The 26,698-nt window shown below is 34.5% G+C and overlaps 1 protein-coding gene across 10 annotated transcripts in view; it reads left to right on the top strand.

Moving 5' to 3' along the window:
• The window catches only part of LOC129246119 (G protein alpha q subunit), a 30,057-nt gene extending 15,914 nt beyond the window's left edge, over positions 1–14,143 (top strand). For 3 of the 10 annotated variants that reach the window (XM_054884670.1, XM_054884671.1, XM_054884668.1), the window contains 6 exons: positions 2,016–2,200; positions 2,983–3,137; positions 5,207–5,335; positions 5,704–5,833; positions 5,902–6,055; positions 6,520–6,915. In XM_054884670.1, the coding sequence (XP_054740645.1) occupies positions 2,016–2,200; positions 2,983–3,137; positions 5,207–5,335; positions 5,704–5,833; positions 5,902–6,055; positions 6,520–6,716 (950 nt within the window). In that variant the 3' untranslated portion in view covers positions 6,717–6,915. Of the gene's footprint in view, positions 1–2,015; positions 2,201–2,982; positions 3,138–3,262; positions 3,392–5,206; positions 5,336–5,703; positions 5,834–5,901; positions 6,056–6,190; positions 6,299–6,519; positions 6,923–7,033; positions 7,353–13,902 lie in introns of those variants that run through there. The other 7 variants (XM_054884678.1, XM_054884676.1, XM_054884673.1 and 4 more) reach the window with 7 other exon arrangements.
• Positions 14,144–26,698: the final 12,555 nt, after the last annotated feature.

Here is a 26,698-nt window from a genome sequence, read left to right as displayed (position 1 = left end):
AGGATTTATCGAAAAGCCGCAATTTGAGGTCCAATTCAAAACAAGATTCAGATAACCCTGCATCAGTCAGAGTATCTAAGAACTTCCCTCTGACAAAAAGTGTCACGTCATCCGCGTAGGCAATCACCTTGCAGCCCCTCCTCTCCAGCAAGTCGTTAAGTACGGCAATCCAGAATAGTGGCGAGAGAACATCGCCTTACGGAGTGCCTCTGTTCACTTGCCGGCGGAGAGAGGTGTCGCCGCTTAATACGATCAAAGTTTTAGGCGTTTCTTTTACATTATTTTCTAAAAAAATTCTTCGAAGCATGACAATCAAATGCACGCTGGAGAGAATACAGTAGATGCCAACATCCGCGAAGCGTTATCTGGCTCTCAGTGGATTTGACAGAATCAGCTGATTTGCAGACGTAATAATTGGACACTTGTTTTCATCTTTATTGTTATATTGTTTTTCATCTTGATTGTTATTCACGCGCGAATTTATAGTACTATGCCGTAATTTTTCTTGTTAAACCCAATTGTTACGTCACTGCCAGAAATACCCTCAAGGATGTCCCAATCTGGCACTCTATCATTCTTGATCAAAACACATCGTAACACATCGTATTACAGAGAACGTCTTTAACTCCTTTGCTCTCATGCGGTTATCGATTGAAGGTATAATTTTTATAGAAACATTTATGGCTACACAATATAAGTAACTCCACCGATACTGTTGCAAGAAGGCTTATCGGGCTCAGCCCATAGTTCAAATAGCAAAAACAAGTTTTATGGGATCGTTTTGAATAAATCCTAAGGTTACGTTACGTTTCTTCTCACTTAGCCACTAACAGAAAGAGGCACGCAAAAATACTAAGCGAATTCCCCTTCATACCCCAAACAACAGACTTTTGCAACTCAGCAGAGCTACTCTTAAATATATCTTTTACCACAACTTTCCCAATGAGAGAAGATTGTGACAATGGGATAATGGACAATAGAAGTGGAGTCAGTATCTTTATTAATGGTTCCAAGCTCAATGAACACGTAGGTGAAGGCTTTCACTCTGAAGAGATGAGTGCCATCATTTCCTTCCGGCTACCGGATAATTGTAGCGTATTTCAAGCTGAAATTCTAGTCATCGGAAAAGCCTGTTGGTCTTGACGATAAGTGTCCTCACCATAAGATAAACAAAGTCTTGCCATAAATTCTGTGACAAATTTTACAATGCATACGACGAGAACAAATTCGCAGAAAAAAGTTCCGTTAATTTTGTTTTTGCTCGTATGCATTGTTTACTCATAAATTATACTTAGTTTCGTCGCAAATTTCGCTGGTTAACAATGGAGTGGTCAGCTAAGAGAAATCGCATTGCCGTGATTGCATTACATAAAATCTGAGTCCATTGGATTACAGTTTGTAGTCAGAATTGGAGAACATAACATGTCGAAGACCTCACAGAAATTTAGAGAGTTTCAAACAATCATTGGTTCGAGCAGCGACGTCAATATCCATCAAAAGCGTGCGTGCTGCAATAGCTGAATCCATTAATCGTATGAAGGCTTGTATAAAATTGTAACAGAATTTATGGCAGGACGAAGTATATTTAGATAGCCAATCGGCGCTGAAATCACTACAATCTCCTAATATTACCTCGAACACAGTAAAATAATATAGCAACGTTTTGATAGAACTAACACAATACTATACAAAAAATCTGGTCTGGATGGGTACCGGGTCACAGAGACATAGAGGGTAACTGCAACCCAGATGAACTAGCAAGATTGGGTACCACATTGTGAACATACCTATACCACCACACCATCAAATCTGCCAACGCACTATGGAATCAGTCCCTGACCTGTGCACCAAGCAGGATTTCGTGGCCAGATATAAATATGGGCCGCACAAAGCCCTGGTGGTATCACAATGGGCCTACAAGTGCGTAACCCACGTTACGTTTTCGTTAAAACCTATGACACGACTTTTTAAGCGCTAATATATTCTTTACTACTCTATTTCTTTCACTCCTCCAGGCACTGGTGAATCTGGCAAGTCGACATTTATCAAACAGATGCGTATTATTCACGGCAGCGGTTACTCCGACGAAGATAAACGGGGTTACATTAAATTAGTCTACCAAAATATATTCATGGCCATGCAATCGATGATCAAGGCCATGGATATGTTGAAAATTTCGTACGGCAAAGATGAACACGGTGTAAGTACAAAAAAACAGTAACAATTTTAAGCCAAATATCTATACTGAGTTATTCGAATGGACAAATTTTAGCCAGTAATGAAGCATTAAAAACTATTAATTTTATTCACATGGTATATTTATATATATACAGTAGATTCTGTTTTTATGCGGTAGATACGTTCCGCAAGAAACAGCATAAAAAAAGCTACCAGTTCTATAGTAAAACTATAGATACGTTTCAAAAGTGCTAAGAACCGCATAAATCTAATAAATCGGATAAAAAAGGGCACTAGTCCCATATTATTACTGTAGATACGTTCCATAGACGGCATGAATCTGAAATGATTAAATAAAATCGCACAAACAAAATATTGTATTTTTGAAAATTATATCTTTATTTAAGAAACGTCAGAATCGAAAAATAAATTTACGTCAGAAATAGAATCAGACAATACCCACATGTTGCGCGTAAAATCACTTTCGTCACTTGAGGAAATGTACACGTCTGATCTAGATGGTTATGCAGGCGGTTCCATACTTGTAGGGTTAGCATTTCTGATGTAATCTGTGATGAGTTTTTGCTTAGCTGGTTTAGAATCTTGTTTATATGTACAATTCCCGATAGGTCGACATGCATTTTTTAATAAAAAAAAACCGCACTATTTCAAAACCGCATAAAAACAGAACCTACTGTATTTGTTTTCCTTTTGAGTAACTCAGCATATTTATGGGCTTAAAACTAATTGAAGTTCCGATGGTACCAAAGACCTATTCATTAACTCTCATTTATTTTTAAATAGGAACTCGGCGAACTGGTGATGAGTATCGATTACGAAACAGTCACATCATTCGAAGATCCATATTTATCAGCCATTAAAACACTGTGGGCGGATACTGGCATTCAGGAATGCTACGATCGACGAAGAGAATACCAACTCACAGATTCGGCAAAATAGTGAGTACTTTATATAAGTTAGAGTGGCCCAGATGACAATATCGAATGCTAAATATGCAACAAATATTTAAAGTGTATCTTTAGATCGGCATACAAATATCAAAATTTATACATATTTTTATTAGTTATCTGATGGATCTCGATCGTGTGGCTCAACCAGATTATTTACCAACCGAACAAGATATTTTGAGAGTTCGTGTGCCGACAACGGGGATCATTGAGTATCCCTTTGATTTAGAAGAAATTCGATTTAGGTACAGCATTTAAAAACCACTCCAAATACTTGTTCTTCTGTTAACTGTTAAATTTACTAATTTGTGTTAATACTCATTTAATATAAACGCCTACTAATGCAAACTTTTTTATAAAACTTGTTTTGGTTTCTACGCATTTTGTGCATGTGTAACCTGAATACTACGTATAATTTTGTCTTCAGCACTAACCCAATTTTTTACATTTTTAATGAAAATTACTGTTTTATTGCAATTACTAGTGGTACAGAGAGAGTGTGTTTAAAAAATTTCGGACTTTAGGTATTATGCGAATACAAGGATGGTAGTTTTGGCCATTAATTAGCCAATGGTCAAAAATAAAATTTTTCCACGTCACAGAAGTACTCGGCAGCCGAAATCTGTCCACTCATTCCACACGTATTCACACACTCGTCCTATCAGCCGTTGTTCAGACGGCAAGAAGAACATGGGCGAAGGTTGTGTTGTTTTTTTTTTTTTTCTATGTATCACTAATCTCAGGTTTTTAGTAAACAAACAGATTTATAACTCCCTCGTCAGCCCATCAACTCATTCTCTCAAATCCTCTGAGTGCCGGTTAACAGTCTGATATTGACCACACCAATAAAAATCTTTTCACCATGATGAGAATAAGGGGAAGGAGATGTTGCATTGAAAAATACTTTTTTAATTAAGTGTCTGGTGTTTTTTAAGAGCTTGAGAACTAAAATGATAACACAAAACATAAATATTGTTCGCTAGAATTTTTTTATTATAACCTGGTAGATAATTTCGTGGTATTTATTTTTTCAATATGATATTCGGCATATATGTTCGCCGCGGCTAAGAGTTATATGGTCCATTCGATCAGTACAATTTTTACTACTTTCTCAAAAAAAAAAAACTGGCCGTATGGCGTCAATGGTGGCTTTAATATTGCAATAAATCGATTATTGAGCGCGCTGTATGGAACCAAATCTCGTTGGAACCAAATCTCGTCGAAGTTTAGCTGATTAATATAATATTTGGAAAAAAAATTCAGTCTACATTCCTCGATAGAACTCGCCATTCACCGAAAGAAGTTAAGACCGATGGCGCTGCCATTGCTGTATGAACTTCACGAACAGATTTCTACAATTTGGAAGCGTTGTTCTGGCGTTAAAAAATTCGTGATGACTTGCCAAACCTTAAGCCGCAACTAGTTGCTTAGCCTAACCGTAACCATATCAATCAATTGTTCTGGTCAAACATAGGGGCTTCACTATAAACGATTATAGGTGCCGCACCGTAACACCTTTACCATAACCGTAGACGTATGTATCTATTGAAATTTAGTTTTTCACCGTAACCAGGTTTGAAATACTTTACATTTGTTTTGGTATTTGCGCCACAAATTTGAATATTAGAAATGAACGACGAAAAATGAATTGATAGAGGAAAATTATCCGTGTTTTTATGACAAAATGCAAATGTTGTAATTAATTCTACTTTAATATCAGCTCATTATGGTTACGGTATGACTAATGGCTAATCGACAAATTCTGTGCTGTGTCGGATATGATTATAGCTACGGCACCACCAATTGCAGCTTTATTGAACAGAAATATCAGCACAGTTTGTCATTCTTACCTATCGAACCATAATTATCGATGCCGATAGTTCTCATGCACTTAAAAAACGTCCGATATATAGGTGCATAATATACGAATCCATTAAATCAGGATCATTTTCATCAATTTGTATTTCGCATTGGTCATTTCGCCAGCTTCAGAACAGCTGCAACAGAAACACACATAACTTTGAACTTAATATTTACGCTTTTTGTTTGCAAATACGCAGCTATCTCAGCGATCTTGAGCGTATCGAGCAGGCAGACTTCCTCCCCACTGAGCAGGATATTTTGCGTGCTCGTGTGCCGACTACAGGGATACTTGAATATCCATTCGATTTGGACGGTATCGTATTTAGGTATAAATTATTGTACAAATGACATGAAGAAATTCCAAAGTAAGGCCAGATAATAAAGATAGTAAAAATGCAGTAATTACATAGAATGTTTAACGCTATGGCTTAGAGAGATACGCTTTCATATGAAATAATATGCATTGTTTTGTTGCTTTTTCACTAATTTGCTTTGAGTAATTTCATTTGTTTATAAGCGTTTTAATTAACTATTTTTATGTATGTTTTAGTAACATTTTATGTATTCTTATGTACATGTGTGTGTACCCGTTCATACATATTTTATTCCATGCATTATTATTCCTTTTCCGCATATGCAAAATAAACTAACGGTTTCGTTTGTATTTATCGTCGATTTGCCGTCCTACGCGCAGAATGGTGGACGTGGGTGGTCAGCGTTCCGAAAGAAGAAAATGGATTCATTGTTTTGAGAATGTGACATCAATCATATTTTTGGTTGCGCTATCGGAATACGATCAAATCTTATTCGAATCTGATAATGAGGTAGGCTAAAAAATGTGATTTAATTGTGGAAAGCAATTATACTAATAAATTTCCTTTCCTCTTTCCAGAATCGTATGGAAGAATCAAAAGCTTTATTTAGGACTATTATTACGTATCCGTGGTTCCAAAATTCATCGGTTATTCTTTTCTTAAATAAGAAAGACTTATTAGAGGAAAAAATTATGTATTCGCATTTGGTAGATTACTTTCCCGAATATGATGGTGCGTATATACTACACTATTTGTAATTAATTTTGCTTAAAATAAGTAACTGTAAGTTATGCATAAGTGGCAAATGTGCTCATGTCAATGTCCTTTATTATATGCAAAATTTGAAAACTTTTGTGAAAAACTAAGGACCCAAATGTGATCATGCTGCCGCTAAACAATTTGTTTTAAAAAAATATCTGGCTGCGAATCCTGATCCAGAACGTCAGTGCTACTCCCATTTTACAACAGCTACAGGTTACAAATATATAAAATATTTTCTTAAAGCTTTCAGTAGTTGTAGCAGCTGCTCTTTTCGCTATTGAGATTCGAGTATTCCTAAGCTAGGCACACAGTATTCATTTGAATTGTAAAAATATGTATTTAGCTTAAGTATTTAGTTATGTATTGATTTGTAAAAATTATAACTGTATCGCTTGTACGCTCTCTTCCGTATTCTTAAACCTAACACTATTTAGGTCCACAAAGGGATGCGATTGCCGCCCGAGAATTTATTCTTCGCATGTTTGTAGACCTTAATCCAGATTCTGAAAAAATCATCTATTCTCATTTCACCTGTGCTACAGGTAAGTACATCAGTATGAATGCAAGTGATGGAATGACCGGTTTTCTTTTGTGTGTGTCGGAGTGTCTAATTTTGTACTCATTTAAGTGAATGACTGGGATAAATGAACTCTGAGATTAAAGTAAAATTCATAGTGGGTCTTGATATGATTTTCGGTCATGGGAGGTAATTAATTGTTTGTAGCACACTTGATCGTAGTACACTAGCCTGAATCCTAATGCTTTCGTACTAAAGTATTTACAGCTTTTGAAGGTGTAAAGTTGTTGCCTTTTGACGCCAGTAAGCTCGAAAATGTTTCAATTAAATCACTTTTCTCTAATATATATTTACTAAAACCTATCTATACTTAAATCTATATGCACACACTCCTTGGACACTTCGTCATCGTATTGCAAAACTTCAAACAGATACTGAAAACATTAAGCTTGTGTTCTGTGCTGTAAAGGATACAATCATGCAAAATGCTCTCAAGGAATTCAATCTGGGTTAAATGGACATCGCTAACGAAAATTGGGCGGAGCGCTTCATCTGTCTTACCTAACTACCTTAACACCTACTAACTACCTATGCCCATCACATCATCTGTATTTGTTTTGCTACTTTATACTACAATTTTAGCAATACACTGCGGCTTATGCTGCTTACAAAATAATAAATAAATAAAAAAACACTTTAATGAATAATGAAAGATATAATTTCTACAAAATATAAAATATTACTTCTCTACATTTTGTTTTTTCTTAAATGTAACTAATTTATTTACGAACTCGTTAATAAAACATTATTATATATGGTTTTACTATCACTATTGGGTCAATCCAGGTGGCTTTGAGACTAGCTCGATCTGCAATTGGCTCCATTTTGTGTCTCAACTCGCGGCAATACTTGTACATAGTAGAATAGTACTTCCTGTTAGGTTCCAAGAATTACCTAAATATTAAATAGAAGTTATGAAAAAACTCAACGCCCTTGGGCGCGGAATTTTGTAATATTAAAAAAGCTAATTGCCACCGTAACTAGTCCCTCCAGTGAAACATTTTGCAATTTCCCAGGTCTTCAAAGGAATAATCGCCAAGATATTTGGCACGGCGTTTTTGAAGTGCAGGGCATTCACAGAGGAGTTGTTGTACTGACTCAATTTCTTCTTCATATCCACAGCTCCTGCAGAAGTCATTGTGAGGTACACCCATTCCACTGGTTAGGATGCCAATAGCGCAGTGACCCGTTATTACCTATGAGTACGCTGGTAGTTGATCTGTTGAATCCAATAACTGAGTGATGAATTAACCTAAAATTGTGGTGAAGAATTAGTTCATGAACTATATATTGGTTTAAGAAAAAATCTAACTCTTTACCCTATTTAAAAAACTGATGTATTTCTTGAACATTTAGAGCGGTTTTTCCAACTGAATATGAGTTATGAAAATCTTAATCGTTTCCGATTCCACAGTCATGTTGATGGTTCCATTTCTAAAATATTTCTGCTAGTTCTTAATTTGAAGAGAACCTAAAAGTAATTTCAAATCCAATTAAGAAGGCTAGAAATATGTTTCCCAACCAGCTTTAAATGCTGTCTCTTATTGCTAGTTTGCTCTCCTTCTCGGCACATACAACCGCAATTGTCACTAAGGTCCACAAACACAACAAGGTTCTCAAATCGCTGGCCAGTAACACTTGAAACGAAGAAAAATAAATGTTACTGGCGACATTTACAGCAATTGGCCGGCCGGTTCTGAATAACTCACGAGTTGCCTCGTGCGGTCTCCCCAGCAACATCACAACGAGATTTCTATGCTCCCGGTTAAGGAGAGTGGTAATATTCCTGCTGTGTTGCTACCATATGAACCACCCTAGAAGGAACTTGCTGGAGACTGAATAACCTCCCAGACGGGTCGAGAAGCTTACCTTCAACAATGCTGATGAAGTTCAGAACTGATCATCAGGGTCCATCCACCACTCATCGCAGACGAAGATCTTCAGCTGCTCAAGAGACCTGGGTTATTTTGACACAATTACTGCAATAGGTTTCCTACCTATCCGGCATGTGGAGGTATTCCGCACGATACTAACCACCTATTCACATGCCCTCTTAAGCCCACTCAACTAACAGCCGACTTTCTTTGGACCCATATAATAATATAATCTATATATATAAATGTGAAAATCTGTCCCTATATTCGCTTAAAACTCGAGAACGGCTGAACGGATTTATCTTATCTTGGTCTTGAATTATTCGTGGAGGTCTAGGGAAGGTTTAAAAGGTGAGAAAAATTCGAATAATTGCCGGGAAAATGGTCAAAACGTGGACCCGGGTAACCTTTGGTTGTGTATGTACAGTATGGGTATCAAATGAAAGCTGTTGATAAGTACTTTAATACGGGGTCATTTTCATACCTATTGATCACTAAGGTCTCGAAATATATGCCAAAACGTGGACCCGCCGTGTCTTTGCACCGAATTAAACCAAACTTACACACATTGTTAAGGAGGTATTGAAGATGGTTTCCGTATAGTTTGGATACCTATTGGTAGATACGGTCTCGAGATATAGGTCAAAACGTGGACCCGGGTAACCTGGGGATGTGTATGTACAATATGGGTATCAAATGGAAGCTGTTGGTGAATGCTTTAGTTCAGAGTATTTCCATCCGCTCCGTGACTAGGGTCTCGAGATAGAGACCAAAACGTGGACCCTAGAATATGTTTGTACAATATGGATATCAAATGAAAGCTGTGGTTAAGTGCTTTAATACGGGTTAATTTTCATACCTATTGATGACTAGGGTCTCGAAATATATGCCAAAACGTGGACCCGCCGTGCCTTTAAACCGAATTAAACCAAACTTACACACATTGTTAAGTAGGTATTGAAGATGGTTTCCGTGTAGTTTGAATACCTATTGGTAGATACGGTCTCGAGATATAGGTCAAAACGTGGACCCGGGTAACCTGGAGATATGTATGTACAATATGGGTAGCAAATGGAAGCTGTTGATGATTTCTATAGTATAGACTATTTTTCATACCGTTCCGTGACTAGGGTCTCGAGATATAGGTCAAAACGTGGACCCGGGTAACCTTTGGTTGTGTATGTACAATATGGGTATCAAATGAAAGCTGTTGATAAGTGCTTTAATATGGGGTAATTTTCATACTTATTGATGACTAGCGTCTCGAAATATATGCCAAAACGTGGATCCACTGTGTATTTGCCCAGCGAAGCCGGCCGGGTTTGCTAGTATAATATAATTTTACAAATCGTATTCAGGCAACAGCTGTGAATAACTAACTATTATCGACTAGCCCGCTGTTGCGTGGTCTCTAAAATCAAATATGAAACTGACAAGGAATCCTTAAACCACATGATTGTTCCAAAGGGGTGTACCACGCAGAACACAATAATGCAGACAATATTTTTGTATTCTAATTAAAAAAAAAAAAAAAACTAGTATAAATGCTTTTTTGGATTATTATTTTGAAAAGGAGTTATAAAGAAATATATGGTAATGATAAACAAAAGTTTAAAATTATCGGAATCAGTCTATCCCCTAAGGGTGTTTGGTTTCTGGATTCGCCAGTGATCAACAACAAATTGTTAACATAAATATAATTTCTTTGCTCACAAAGTATAATATAATATGTTCCTCACTACTTACTTGCTTGGCGTACTAGTCAAGCATGACAATGATCGGAGGATGATTTAAATTTAGGGTTTACGTTTTTTGTGAAGTGTGAAATGTGTGTTTGTGTATTTTTTATGTAAACGTTTATATTATATTAAAAAGTAAGGAGGTCCATTTGAATTTCATATTAATCTCTTTTTCTGTTCGAGCTCACAATAAATTAACACACCTAAACGTCGATCGATATATTGCATGAACTTAGTTTTTTCCTAAAAACTCGTTCACTTAAAGGATGAACCGTTGACTGGTTCCTTTTTAACACATCTTATTTGTTGCTAGTTTAGGTTGGACTCGGTTGATGGAGAGATTAAGAACTTTATATTTTGTCTTTAATACACAGTTTAAATAATTTGAGTAGGCTGCTAATTTGATCTGCCTCATTTCTAAGGTAGAAATGATGCAGAATCAAAGCAGTTTATTCGTATTTTCCTAAGTGTAGGGCAGTGGTAGAGTAGGTGTGCCAGAGTTCCTCTCGCGTTGACTTCTTTACATATTATGCATGTGTCGTTCCGCACTAGCTTCATTTTTGTTTTTGTTCGCATTCAAAAAAGTGGCTCCGAAGAGGATATTTGATGCTGACTTTGTTGTAGTGCGTATCGTTGACCTGTTTTTTTTTTAATTCTGCAAGGAACCTCCTCAAATAATCGATATTTGTGAGATTACAATACTGAAGAAGTGAATTTAGTGAGCTTTTTTTATCTGAGTAAAAGAGATCTGTTTCGAGTGTCATTTCGTCGCAAAGCAATTCAATTCATAGGAAATACAAACCAAGTCATGATACGTTTCGGATTAAGTTGTTCTTTATGATGATTCGTTATATGCAACAAAGATGCGGAAATAAATTTACTAATGAGCTGAAATTTAGTCTTACCCCAAGATTCAATTATTAAAGGTTTGCTCACTAGTGGTATTCGATTTTTGAGACTCTCTTACAAAAGGTTGTATTTAAGAAGGTGAAATTAAATCTTTTTTGGTAAAAATGGTAGCAAAAACGTATTTTTTTACTTAAATGGAAGCAAACTACGAACGGTTTAAAAAATAAATTTTGATTAATATTTGAATTTAAATAATGGTACAAATAGAAGTTATTAGCGGAAATTGCCAAGTCTGATATTAAAACAAGAAATTATTTCACTTAATCCAAGATTTTGTTTTGTGAATTAATTTTTAAATTTAAAACCGATCGCGAAGTTGCAAAGATTCGCCAATATGAAACTATTTCATTAAAAGTAAATAATTGTCGCGTACAATTCTGTTAGGTGTTTGGCCGAGATCCTCCTCCTATTTGAAGCGCGCGCGTTGCAGTTGTTCTACAAATGGGAGGACCTACAGTTTTAAGCCGAGTCCAAAAGGCAGATGGTTTTTATGAGGAGCTTTTTCTTGCTGGTACTGTACTTCGCTAAGCCTTCTCTGGACACTTCATCCATCCATTGGAAACAAGTTCCGTCAATATCAACTTTCTTATAGTGAGGTCTGGAATGTTATCGATTGCGTCGGCACTATCCCATTATTCTCCCTGTCGTAACTCTTTGGGAAATGCTGTTTGCAAAACATGAATGCCTTTTAAATCACCACATCATAAGAAATAAAGCTTTTTAAAAACTCCATTTATCGATCTCGGATTTCGGATTTGATTTAAGCGGTGTGTACTCTTTAGCGGGTTGTTGCTCATAAGCAGACCATTTTGATGAAATGTGTTTTCTACAAATTTTACTTCTCTTCGACTTTTACTCAAAATTTCTGGAGTTAGCAACCCAGTGTCTTGCTAAGCCGATTTTGTCGAGAGCGAACGAGAAAGCTGCTTACTGATCAAATCCTTTATCATTGAATCATGGTCTTACCCTCTACAAAGTGGATATGGCTTTTGTCTAATTTCAATAATATTTATGTCGGATCTACATGAGGTGTGAGGCAAAATGTGTTCCAAGTTGCTGCAGCCCAATTTCGAACAAATAAATTGTCAAAAACCATCGCGAATTTTAAGCCACATTCAACTGACCAAAATTCAATGGGACACAAAACTGCATACCTTGGATTTTTTCTAAACTGAGAAGTTTTACATTTTGATGAAAAGTGGTTGAATATGGTTGCTATATGGTTTTGTAGTGTGAACTATATTTAAAAAAAAAAATAATAATAAAAAATAAATGGTCAAACTTTACGATATGTCAGTGGGAGTAGTCGGTATGTACGACCAACTCACTTGGACCTGACAAATTCGTTGTGGTACCATTGTACGACACGGGAACCTCATTTGCTTTTTTTCGTGGAACCATTTTGTGGCTCTTATGAAGCGCAGGGTTGGTCCCATTCCCACACCGGGCAGTTCCGTGAGGGAGTGGAAAAAATATTTACCTAGAAAGCCTGCTCTGATTTTAGCTAAGGCCCGACAATCGCAAAGGAAATGCTCAACGGTTTCTTCCTCATCTCTACAATATTCATTACATAAAACTTCTAACCTCAACGAATGCCTCCCCAATAGCCAACGACCGGTTGTACAAGCCGCGACCTCCAAGATATCCTCTCTTTAGATCCTTTGTATTTTTCTTATTTATTTGAGGCCATAGTAGCCTAGCTGTTATGCATGTGCCTTCATTTCTCCATGACCTATTGGCCTCTTGGATAATATTTTCTTAATTATTAATTTGATTGTGTCCAAATTAATTTGACGCTGCAGTAGTCTGGTAGTTGAACGGATAGTTCAAGTCCTAATTCCTTCGAAAATAGTCCATAGCCAATCTTATCATCCAGCTTGGAACAGTCTAGATAGACGTTTAATTCACCCCTTCTCCATGGTACATAGAATTTATATTTCTGATTTAAAACTCCAAAAATAGCTTTCATTAAAATCTGTTTTAAAAAATTAACGTTGGAAAATTAGTTATCGACAACGTAAAAAACATTTCTGACCAATAAATGTTAAGAGACACCATTTTCTTATTTAAAATCTGGGCAAGTTTTTGAAATGTTAAATAACAGTTAATTTTGGTTTTTAACCCTCCGTTGGACACTTTTTTTTAAAACTTTCGGTTGGGCACTCGGGTCTGGCCTTTTTTCGTCCTGTTGGAGGATCCTTTTTCAAAGGTTATATCCATAAATCGATAAAAAATTTAATTTTAGAAAGCTATATTACCTGGAAGCTCAAGTCGTTAACTACAATAGAAATATGTTAAACTCACGTTCAAAGTCGAAAAAGTCTGGCCAGACCCGGGTACCCAACGGAAGGTGAACAATCAAACAAACCACTGTTCATGCAACGATTCGGTTCGAACTACATGTGTATGATACAATCAAGCAAACCTGATTATGTATGAAATGAAATTCAACAATTTAACGAAGTTCGGGCTCCGGCTTAACATTTTTCATGTACCAAATCATGAGTGCACTAGTGTTGTATAAATTAACTTCGAATTCAGGTAGCTCTTTGCTGGGTACTATTTTAGTTCATTAGTTAAATAATACCCAACGTTTAAACATTCTAACAAATGCCTGAACTTTAGAACAATTCATTTATAACTTTATTGGTGGACCTCCTTATGCTTAACTTTAAATTATGATTTTCTAATCAATTCTGATCTTTCGACTATTTTTAGATACTGAAAATATTAGATTCGTGTTTGCAGCTGTTAAGGATACAATTCTCCAATCAAATCTGAAGGAATATAATCTGGTCTGAAGTGCATTCAGATGGACAGACAATTTTTGTGATTTTATTATATTCATGATTCCTTTTTCGCATAAAAATATATAAGTAAAAATATAAACAAAGAAAAAATAAACATAACGCTAAATTAATACAAACAAACAAAAAATAAGAAAAAATAATTAGACAAACAAAATAGCGCAAATGGCGCTTAAACTAACGATTATTTAAAAGAAAATTTTATAACGCAAAATAAAAAAATAGAAAATAATAATAAAAATAAAAAATTGCATAATATAATAAAAAATAAGAGAAAGCAGCAGTAATCCTAAAGGGAAACAGAAAACAAATGAGATGAAAATTGTAAAATGAGACGGCAATCAGGCACAAAGAAGTGTAGGAATAGTTAAGCAAGATAAATGTATCCGAATATACGGGGGATGGGAATCCAGCACATACCAGGTAGGAGTGTTGAAAGAATCAATTTAAAAAATGGGATTTTGCTTACAAGCAGCTCGGAATCATGAAGTGAAAACGGCAATATCGCTTCGCAGACAAGTACATTCATACATACACACACACACCTAACAATTTAAATGGATGATTACTGCATACTACTTGAAGGGAGGCAATTTAAATATATATATATAAATATGTATGTGTTTATATATATATATTTATATACATATAATTAATTACGAATATACATACACGCATTGTTTGTTTATGTATTGATGAAGTAAACCAATAGATGTAAACTTTAATAAAATTTTAAGCAAATAAAACGAAAGAAATATATGCTAAATGCAAGAAATGTGTAAGTGAGAGAACTTCGACCAAATATTTCAAAAGAAGTGGAAAATTGCATACACAACAACAACAACTACAAATTCAACAGCTCCCACATCGACTGCCGGCTATTGAAAAGGCCAAAATCGGCAGGCGGCGAAAGCGGTTGGCGGCAGAAAATTTACATACCCATGTATGTATGTACGTAGTTAAGGCGACCGGTTTTGAGGGACGAAATAGATAGACGATACTACAAAACTGCATCATATGCAAGGTTTAAAAATAATATATGTAACGCGAAATTTGTGTGTAAAACTCACACGAAATTTGTAGTAATACAAGTAAACAAGTGAAGATTATTTGAAGAAGAGAATAACTCTTATAAACTACATACACACCTAAGCATAAAAATTAAACACGACGCCATATATACACGCACACACATAAACGCGGGCACGCACACAACTAAAAATAGTAAAAAATTGTATAAGATTTATGTACATACATACTATATACATATGCATGCATACTGTGTTATGTATAATGCAGCACACGGTGGATAAAATGTAAAGTGAAAACAAAAACAAAACATGTAATACAAACATAGACACATTTATACGTAGCACTTACGTATATTTTATGCAGGAGCAGAGCGTATGAATGTTGCAAGTCATACATATATACACACATACATACATACATGCATACCTAGCTATATACTACATACATATAAACATTAAGTTACAATAAAAAGTAAAAGTAATTTTGTTTTTGTAACACGATGGCATTAGAATTGTACCGTTAACGAATCGTTACTACTGTTTTAAGTTTGAAATTTTTTAACGTTTTGAAAACTGTGTTTTTAATATATTATTGTTTTTGTTTTAATTTTTATTTTTTTTAATTTTCTCGATAAGTTAACTATTTTTGTTCTTGTTTTCGTTTTATAATTATTATTTTTGTAAATTTGATAATAATAATAATAATATAATTAAAATTAATATAATAAAAATAATTTATATGCGCTCATAAGAAAAGAAATATTTATATTATGAACAAATAAAGAATAAAAACATAAAAATATAGAAAAATAATTTATACCTGCTGATTTATAACTTTAAAAGGGAGTGGAACAATTCAATGTTGGTTTCAAGCCAACGCAAGCACCTACATAGATTGGAAGAGGATATCAAACCTGTAACAAGCTTTGTGATAACTTGCAAGTGTTTCAGTTAGCGCTTAATATAATTTTCTGTAGCTCGAATAGTCAAAAAACAAAGCTAATGCGTCGAAAAATAAAATTCGAAGAGTGCAGCTGCAGTTCATAGCACAAGTATTATTTATTTTATTCTGTGTGTTATATGTACGCTTGAGCAAAAGGTTCAAACAGCATTTATGAACCGCGTTCTTCTGCAAACGAAGCTGTTGCCGAACTCAAGATAAGGCATTTCTGCCTCATCAAGTGCTATATGAGTGATCTCTATAGTGACGCACAGAGAATGAATAAATATTAGATATGTATGTCATATATTTTAGTGAATTGGGCTTCTAGTAAAATGTATTGCAATAGTCGAGCACGTAATGTTTTGAAAAAAAAAAAAAAAATGTTAACCCTTTTGTATCTCCGCTCGAAATGCGCGATGTACTCAGAATACCTTACGTCGGTAAGACTTTTACTGCTTGTTGTAATGAAAATTAATGTTACAGGTTTACCAAAATTGTTTATTTTCCTCAAACTTTAACAAAAAAAAATAGTTTATTGCGGATTATTCCGTTCTTGGTGATAAGAGAGAGAGTTTTTTTCGCGGATGGTTTCCGTCGAATGATGCAAAAGGGTTAAAGTACCATTTTTTGTTTTTTTGTAATTAAAATCTAAAACTGAAATCAACATTCACTTTCTGTTTTTGTATTTATCACTTGATTAGCACACATATATATACACACGCATCCAAGCACATGGGCACAAAGTATATTGGTGTTGGTTTTGAATACGTCTCGCATTATGAGCAGCCCATGGGTGGGAGAGTTCGTCGATAAGAAATGTAAAAAGCTTTAACTAAACAAATATTTAAATGAATTATAAAAAAAAAAATTAACTCAAAATGCATTAGCTTTTAAAAAGCTTAGAACTTAAATTGTCGTCGTAGTTGTTGTTGAATGATTAAGGGAAAAAGCAAAGATACCTTATTTTACATACATAAAATATATAGTTTGTGTTATTTATTTTGTTATTTACTTTACTGGCATGAATACTTTATTTGTATAACTTTTTGCATGCATAGCGCTGAGTTTAAATTCTTTACGTTTCCGTCCAAATTAAGGGTAAACATAAAAACAAGAGGCGTGGTTGACGCCCTATGCTCCGGTAGGAGTTAAAAGAAAATATATATACATATATTATATAAAAACAAAAAAGGGCAAATTTTTTCATATGTCTTACTGGCATACATACGTACATGCGACTTTTGGTTTGTATGCATTTATTTACTATTTTTTTTATCATGATTTGTCTTAAATGCTTTACATAAGCAGGGAATTTAGCGTTGCTTTAAAAAAATTGCTAATTGCTAACTCTATCATTTTTACATTCAACGCCATAAATCAATCCCACTTGGTTGATATGTTCTTGCAAGCTCATTCTAAGTGCGTGCACAAATTTTCATAATAAGTTAGAGAGCGAGCGTCGTTGTTGGTCTATGAGGCCCACCCCTTATTTCTTCTCTTGAAGTGGTGCCAGTTTGGTCACATCCACTACTACAAATTACGCTCCGTGGCTTAACTCGCAGATTACAAAATTATGTGACTCGATTGTGACGAACATAGATTGACATAACCTTACTTCGGCAGTTAGTTCGTGTTCCTGATACTTATCGGGGGGTAAATTAACAAATTTTAGTTAAATTTTTACCCATCAACTATTTCTACGATCTCAAGATAAATGCGGTTCGATCCAAAATTTAATTTCTACAATACCAAAATCAATAATCAAATCATAACCTGGCAAGATAGTACTGGACCGTTGCTCTAGTTGTTATTATTGATATTTATTTCGTTAAGATCAAAATCTATTCACTAATAAATCAGAATAACGTCCAAGGCATGCACTTTTTCCACAATATTGGGATTTTTAAGTTTACAGTAGGTCTTATAGGGTTGTAAGAGAAATGCTAAGCATCCAACTTGGTTTATTTCTGAAACTATCATCTCGAACTGTCGAATCGTATCCCTCTGCATGTACAATTGCATGTTTATAGTCCATCATCTGATTCAATAGACCTAAATACATACATACACATATTTATTGAAACAGTTTAATGTGTTATACATGCAGTATATGTGTGTGTGTAGTGTGCATGTGTCGTAATGCCGCAATAATCCTATAAGTTGTAAAAGATCTCAAATTCGCTCACAAAATGTTCGAAATATTAATCTATTAATCTTAGTTATATTGCCTTTTAAATGAATCCGTTACTAAAGCAGTGCATAAGTACACATACATAGTAGTTTTCTGTTTTCTTCAATAGAAAAAAATAAGAAGAGTCATCTAAAAAGCCACTTGCTGCATTATTAATTCGTTTAAAAAAAAAACTATTGAACTATTTTTTTATACTGAAATTTGCGTGGCGTTGACAGACAATGAGTGGCAGAAGAAATATCCTATAAGAATTTAAAACTACAAGTATAAATCAGATTACCGAGAAGTCGAAAAATAAAATAATCTGAAGTCGTGAACAAAATTACATTTCAACATACAAATTCGTGCTCATAAACATTGTATTACATATTCATAAATGCGTACATGCATACATACATACATAAGGTGAAATATTATTGTACCGCTTTTTCGATTTATGCTATTGAGATGCCCTCGAACATACATATATATACATATATACCGAAACCGTTTAGATAATATAACTAACTATAGTGCATTCATACTTGGTACATTGCCTAACATTCTGTATACATATTCACATACAAATCATTCACAAAATATCAAAACCAAAAGAAAAAAAGAACATTCGCAATCGTAAATGTCTACAACGTCTTGATCCTTAAAAAAAATATTTATAATAATAATGATTAAATAAACCTGCTTTCAATAAATCCAAAAAACGAAAAATTAAAAACAAAATGAATTAAAATCGATTTTTGAAAACTTTTGTTCCATTAGATACATACGTAGATCCAATCGAACGTTGAAAAAGTCTTTTGGTTTTCAAAGATCGACTTTGCATTACAAATACACTGAGAGAAGCTGCGTAAAACACACACCACCACCTGTCTGCCCTCGTGTGTGGGTGTCTTATGCGTCGTTATCAATAGTCCCTATACGAAATGACTAATTAACCACTTTAAGTGTTAATTAAATAAAGGCACAAATATATGTGGCTGGCTTGGTTATGTGTAAAAATTCCTATTTTGCAGGATATCAAACCAAGATGCATTGAAAATAAAATAAAAATTCATTTTTTATTATAAAAAAATTAGTATGATAATTATTTATGTTTGATTGCTATTATAAAAGTTCTAAGACGTAAATGCATTTTGTATTTTTATAAAAGAAATCATAAATTTATAATTTTTATAAAGAAAAATTCGAAAAATTTAACCTTACAAATGCATTTTTTACGTCGCCACAAAAAAAATTTTAAATAAAGTTGCCAATCAACTAGGCTACGATCCAAATTATTTGGTGGAGAGAAACCACGGTAGAGTTGTAGACTTCCTTGCTTTACCCTAAACAGTATTTTGTATGTGAACTTCTAACACTGCGAACAACGATCACAACCATCTTGAAACCATTCATCATGCCATCGCTTGCAATTTCCAGAATGTGCACGAGTATTGAGATGTCTCCTAAGCATGGGTATTGTATAACTAGCAAGCAGCATTAATGGTTTTCTAGCTACTAAATACTAGTTGTGAGACAATGCTGCTTTTGTGGGCCCACGCGCACCAAATTTTTTTTTTACTTAGTCGAACTGTCGCCTACAGTTGAAACTTCCTCCTCCTTTTTTTGACATACATATGCTTTTGATGAAGCAAAATATCGTTATACTTGACAGTAGAACCTGAATCTGAAGTGGGAAAGCCAAGGGTCGAACCCTTTGTGCTTTTATTTTTGGGTTGCATGTGCTTCTGTGCAATTTGGCAAGCCTCAGAGCGTAAACTTTTGCCAAACCTTGGCATGAATAAATCAATGATCATTTTTGCCTCAGCTGATAAAAGCAATTTGCTTTTGATATCTTATGGTATGTAACATCACATCATAACGGTATGTTACCTCGCTCTCAACTCATAATTAACAGTGTTACTTGTACCTTCACGGTTATGTTTTCAATAAATAGTCACTGACTTTCTCTCAAAATTATTTGATTCACCTTATGTCTATCCGAAAATTCTCATGAGCAGCACGATCGTTTCATCAATGAGCCACTTTTGAAGCGTTCCGTTTGTTGCTCGATTACTTTACATAAAAGTGGCGGTGTAGAAAAATTGCATTTAAGCTCGACAATAGGTTATTTATACAAGTACTTGTAATAATAACTTACTTAATAAAATTCAAATAAAAAATAATCAAAAAAATATATAAATTCAAGGCATACATATGGACATACCAACATATGTATGCATGTAAGAAATAATATAGATACACGCACACACAAAAACACCGATAATGTTATTACTTAAGGCAAGTATTCGAAAGCTGGTTCCGCGCAAATCAACCGATTCTTGAATAGATTAAAATAAACAAACAAACAAGAAAATCATAGGACAACTACTATTTGTAGTTTACCATAAGCAAACCAACACGGATGGCAAACATTAAAGATGAAAAACAAAAATCAAAATCTCTTATTTAAAAATTATAATCAACAAACAAATGTAAAAATAAAAATATATTAAATAAAACAAAAAACAAATTCCAATAACGTGAAATTGTAAATCAAAGCTCCAAATCGAAATGTATGTATGTATTTACTTCTACAATGATTTTCCCTGACGGCGTATTATTGCTATTGATTAGCCGTATCGGTCCATATCGGCTGGGAGGTATTCATGTTTATACTTATTATATACATACATATGTACCGCCGCCGTAAAGAAAGTGTACAAAACGGCAATCACTAGACACGTATTGCGAAAGAGGGTCGGCTATCCGAAGGCCACAAACACAACACCACCGCCGAGCGCAAAAATTGTTTGTGAATTAGCAAATCGGGGAAATTGTGCTTGCAATAGTATTTGCAATTTTTAATGGTAGAAGTGCTTTTTATAATCACAAAAATATATATGCATACATACATATATAAAAATAAAATAATTATTGAATAAATGTAAGAAAGAAACTGCTTTATCAAAAAATAAGTGTGTATAAAAATATCGTTTTACAATTTTTTTTATTTTTTTAATTTAGTTAAATTTTTTATTTTGAAATGTAGCGTTTTAATACAATAAAATTAGTTACAAGATTAAGAATACTAAAAATTAATTAATATGCAGACAAAATTATATTAAAAAATCGCGAAATTACAAATAATAAAAACTAAACCACAAGAAAGAAAAAACAATACCAAAATAGTTTATAACGTCAGTAGCAACTATGTATTCTTTAACAATACCTATGTATATTTTTTACCCTTGGGAATTGATAATTGATATAACATAAAAAGGAGTAAAAATAAATTTAATATAAAAAAAAAGCTGTAGTAACACAGAAATTTTGAATAAGTAAAACAAATACAAATGGAATAAAAGTTTAAAAAATTGTGTTAGATAATTAAAAAAATTATCTATGTACACTTAATATTTAAAAATAATATGAATAACTCAAGTCACGATCTTTTCATTGGAATTGGGAAAATTTGGTGAAACATTTGCATGAAGTAAAAGTACAGGTTGGTTGAAAAATAAGTGACGCTTAGATGTCAGCAGGGAATAATTCCCAGAGAGTCTACCTTTTTAAGTCATATTTGACATTTGTCAAGTAGACAGATGCACTATTTTATATGATAGAAAATTATTGAGACGCGTTAAAATTATTGATACGTATTATGAAAATGGTCGATCTTTAAGAACGACATATCACGAAATACGTGATTTTTTGGTGGAAATAGTCGTGCGAATGAGTATATAATTTAAAGGTTGAGGAAAAAATTTCAAGAAATTGGTTCTTACGAGGTTAGAAAAAGGATCGACAGATCAAAAACTCGACGTTCTGTTAAGAATATTGTTTTTAGAGCGCAAAGTGTTGCTGAACAACCTTCAACATCGCCGTTCTCAACAATTAGGCATTCATGAATCAACTGTTCAGCGGATTTAGTACCTGTAGACCTGCTTATGGTGGACATTGAAATGATGTCGTTTTTCACTTATACGGGTGGGCCACTTAGCGTTTGCTTTTTGAACCACCTATTTTTTTGAGAATGGTAACACAACTGACATGTCAAATGTGTTCATAATTTACTTAAAGGTTTGACATTTACGAAATGGGACGCTATACTCTTGAACAAAATTGGGAAATATTGAAAACCTATTTCCAAAGTGGGAGTCTTCTTCTTCTTTTCTGATTTTCACATCGGTGGCTACGTCAATAAGCAAAATTGTCGGATTTGGGGCTCAGAAAATCCACACGTTACTGTAGAGAAGCAAATGCATCCACAACGAGTCACTGTTTGGTGCGGTTTTTGGTCTGGCGGCATCATCGGGCCATTTTTTTCGAAAATGAGCGAGGAGCCGCGGTTACAGTAAATGGCGAGCGTTACCGTGACATGCTCAACGAGTTGTTTCCAAAAATTGAAGAGGATGACATGGATGACATTTGGTTTTAACAGGACGGTGCAACTTGTCACACTGCCAAAGTTACACTCGAACTTTTGGCTACCCTTTTTGAAAACTGAATAATCAGCCGAAATTCCGATATCAATTGGCCGCCTCGGAGCTGTGATTTAAGCCAGTTGGACTATTTTTTGTGGGGAGCCGTTAAGGACGAATGCTATGCGAACCGTCCCGATACGATTGACGCTTTAAAACACGAAATCGAAGTTGCCATGTGCTTAAAAATTGGGTTGATCGAATGGCCTACTGTAAAGCCAGTCGTGGCAGTCATTTGAACGATATTATTTTTCATTCATAAATGACAATGTTCAATTTTCAAAATAAAAAAAAAAAGTTTGAAAAAATATTGATTAGTTTTTTTTTTATAGCCGATTCAAAAAGCAAATTTTACATGACCCACCCTATATTTATCATATTTTAAAACACCATCTAGGCGCGTCCTTTGGAAATACTCTTTATAAAAGAGCCAATTTTTAAATGAACTTTTTCTTCTTCAATATTACCTACCTCAACTATATTACACTTATTTCAAAGATCCACCAAGAATTGCATGCCAGCTTTGTTCATAAAACAAGACCTGTTTAATGGATTTTGAATTTCTAAAGCGCAAATTAAAGGTAAAGGCGTAAGAAATATTTCAAAATTGGATTTATAAATTTTTCAAATAGCTTTGGATGATTTCAGAAATTCGAAACGGGGGTATTCAATTCCTAATGTCGAAAGCGCTACTAATATAACACTGAGCTATAGGAAATTTCGCCGTACTTCAAGCGCTCCAAGCAAAGCTACCATTTCGTCTCATTTCATATGTTGTTCTATTCAGTTTCGACAGTTATCGAAGACAAGCAAGCAAAGCCAGCCTGCATTGAGCCTGCAAGCTAAGACCTTACCTTAGGGAAGTGCGTCAGCGCACATAGTAGTAGGTCGGAGAACATTAAGGTTCACACCACAAAGCATAAAGAGGCTCGGCAAAACAACTAGCAAGCGGTGTTTGCGTCAATAGTGCATTATGTATGTATGTACATCAATATAAATAAGTAAACAGTAGACTCTGGGTAGAGGGAACTAATTCGTGCAGGAGTATTCCCTCAACCCAGACTGTACCTTTAATGGAGATGGAATTAACTACAATCAACAAAATTCGATTGAGAGTAAAAAAGTGGGTGGTTATTAATCCCTACTAACGTAAAAGTAATATAATATATACAGTTAGTGTATTTATTTGAAATAAGAATCACATATTATTTTGACAAGTTCAACATAGTACCTGGTTTTTTCTTAGTTTCCAGTAATTTTTGCACTGCAATATCTCCACTATTTTTGAGAACAATGATGAATTCGAGCGAGTTAGTATTGCTCTCGGTCCAATCGATTGCTTTACAAATATTTTAATGGCTTCCGTAATTGTAAATTTTTCTTCATTTATTTCATCATGCTCTTCAATAGAATTTACAACACCTTGCAGCAGCTTCCTGAGTATCATTAGCACGATTCTCAACTATTTCTGTCCATACTTTTAGTTTATCCACATTAAGGTTTACCTAAAAAAAAAAATATTCAATTAAATTCTTCAGATTCAGAATGTTGTTGTGAAACCATTTGCTGTCTCAAAACTCTGAAAAAATCATCATCATCGAAACTCTTATCTTTATCTTCAAGCTGTTCATAATTTAGCAAAGAATGACATCATCTTTATAGGTATAACGTTGTTGTCGACAATACTTATGGCATTCTTGAAAGTAAGTTTTTTTTAAGTCGCTATTTTGTCTTTACTAATAGTCGCTCCTCATAAAAATATCTGCCGTTCGGAGTCGGCTTGAAACTGTAGGTCCCTCCATTGGAGGGAGAAGCTCGACCAAGCACCTAACTGAAGTGTACGCGCCAATTATTTTTTTTTTTTTTTTTATTTAATAGTCGATTTTAATAAATTTGTTCTGTAATTCAACTTGGTTTACCTTGCAACAATCTGGTCCATCGGCTGCAGTAGCGGTGTTACATTTGGTGGCTTATATGAAACGAAAATTGAACCAGCTTCGAGTAATAGACCTCCCTCTTGTAGAAATATTGTAACCTAAGGAACATCAAAAAATTTCAGTTTAGTTGAATTTATTAGATTCTTATGTTAAAATTTAATTTACCTCTGGTACAAATAATTATTTTTGTGGAACCATTTTCAAGCGAAGCTAGAAATCTCTAAATGATCGTGGCTTCGCCTCTTACAAATGGCTTCAATTTGTGTTTGCCAGTTGCATTAATGCACGTTCAAACTGTGACCTTTTCACTTTTTTCCACAAGCATTTTTTTTTTTTGTCATTTGAGGTCACATATGTTTTATCTGGCAGTAATTTCCAAAATAAGCCAGTTTCGTCGGCATTGTAAATTTGATTTTCATTCAACATTTTTCAGTCGCCAAAACTTTGCTTTAAACACTGGCACTGGTTGTTGATCAGAAGGCATTTTTTGCCGCAAATTTTCAACAGCCCAATACCGAATCTAGCCTTGAATCCATTAAGTCAACCAGAACTTGCATTAAAGTCACTTCCATTACCAAACATTTTTCCATGCTTTTTCTTTTATAAGATTACCAGAAATTTAAATGTGCCGACTTCTTTATGTGATGAGCCATTTATATATGTAGCTGAATTCCCATATTAGCAAACTCACCCCTCATTTTGTTACGTTTTAAGGAGCAAATCTTTTTAATTTCCATAGTCAACTATCAAAACAATTTGTATCTGGTTAGCACTAACTTCGCATAACCGCTTTAACGCATTGGACCGTGCTGAATCACTTTATACTGGACAATGTGTACGAGTATGTTATATAAATATATGCTAAACATACATACCTTCTACTCAAATATGAACGAGACGTTATCAATAAAACGGTCCGCGGATGACATATGGCGAAAATAAATTTTTTGTTTTTTGGTAGCTTACATGGCAAATTTCAGCGTGATATGTCACATAGTTTGTTTTCTGTGCTACTGTAAACAAGTCAAGTTCGAGTGTGTTCTTCGAATTTAACGATGGAAATTCAAGTTGAACAAAGAATTTGATTGAAATTTTGTTATTCCAACAAAATTTCGGCTTCAGACGCCTTAAAAATGTTGCAGACAACCTATGGGGACTCTGCTCTATCGCGTGCACGTGTTTTCCAGTGGTATAAATCGTTCAAAGAGGGCCGTACATCGGTTGAAAACTTGCCGCATGAACGTCGTCCAGCAACATCAGTAAACGACGAAAACATCGGAAAAGTAAAGGAAATCGTACTTGACAATCACACAAATCGGTTAACGCTGAATATTATTTAGACGTTTTAAAGCGTTTGCGCGAGAACATTCGTCTTAAAAGGAAAGAATTGTGGGACAACAAGTCATGGTTCTTGCATCACGATAATGCACCAGCTCACACATCACGTCTTGTTCGCGATTATTTGAACAAAAATAATGTTAATATCGTTCCGCAAGCACCGTATTCGCCTGATATGGCTCCATGTGACTTTTTCCTGTTTCCCAAGCTCAAGTTGCCGCTCCGTGGAAAACATTTTGAGACAATTGATATCATAAAAGAGAATTCGAAGAACACACTCGAGCTTGACTTGTTTACAGTAGCACAGAAAACAAACTATGTGACATATTACGCTGAAATTTGCCATGTAAGCTTATAACAGTCCTACCAAAAAACAAAAAAATTATTTTTGCCATATGTCATCCGCGGACCGTTTTATTGATAACGTCTCGTTCATATTTGAGCAGAAGGTACATTCTGACATAATCATAATATAACTGAAATTATACAGAAATCGCGAAGTTCCCTCTACTCAGTAGTTATCAGATTGAAAGTTCCCTCTACACACCACTCAATGAAATAATTTTTGTGGTCCCCTCGGTCGAGTAGTTCTCTCAATTCGGGGTTCCCTCTACTTCGAGTTGTATGTATGTACATATATTTATACACTAAAAAGTTTAAATTGTCACACGCATACATAACAACATCTGATATTTTTTTACTCCTTCTCATTTTTCCATAATTCAATCACTGTGGGTTTCGCAGAATCTCTCGAATCAGTGAGTAAAGTAAATTATACACCAACCCATTCGTCAAATTTCAGTA

This window comes from Anastrepha obliqua, chromosome 4 (genome assembly GCF_027943255.1).
Source record: "Anastrepha obliqua isolate idAnaObli1 chromosome 4, idAnaObli1_1.0, whole genome shotgun sequence".
NCBI lineage: Eukaryota > Metazoa > Arthropoda > Insecta > Diptera > Tephritidae > Anastrepha > Anastrepha obliqua.
Note: the sequence above shows the minus strand (reverse complement) of the source record. Positions and strands in the feature narration are given on the sequence as shown.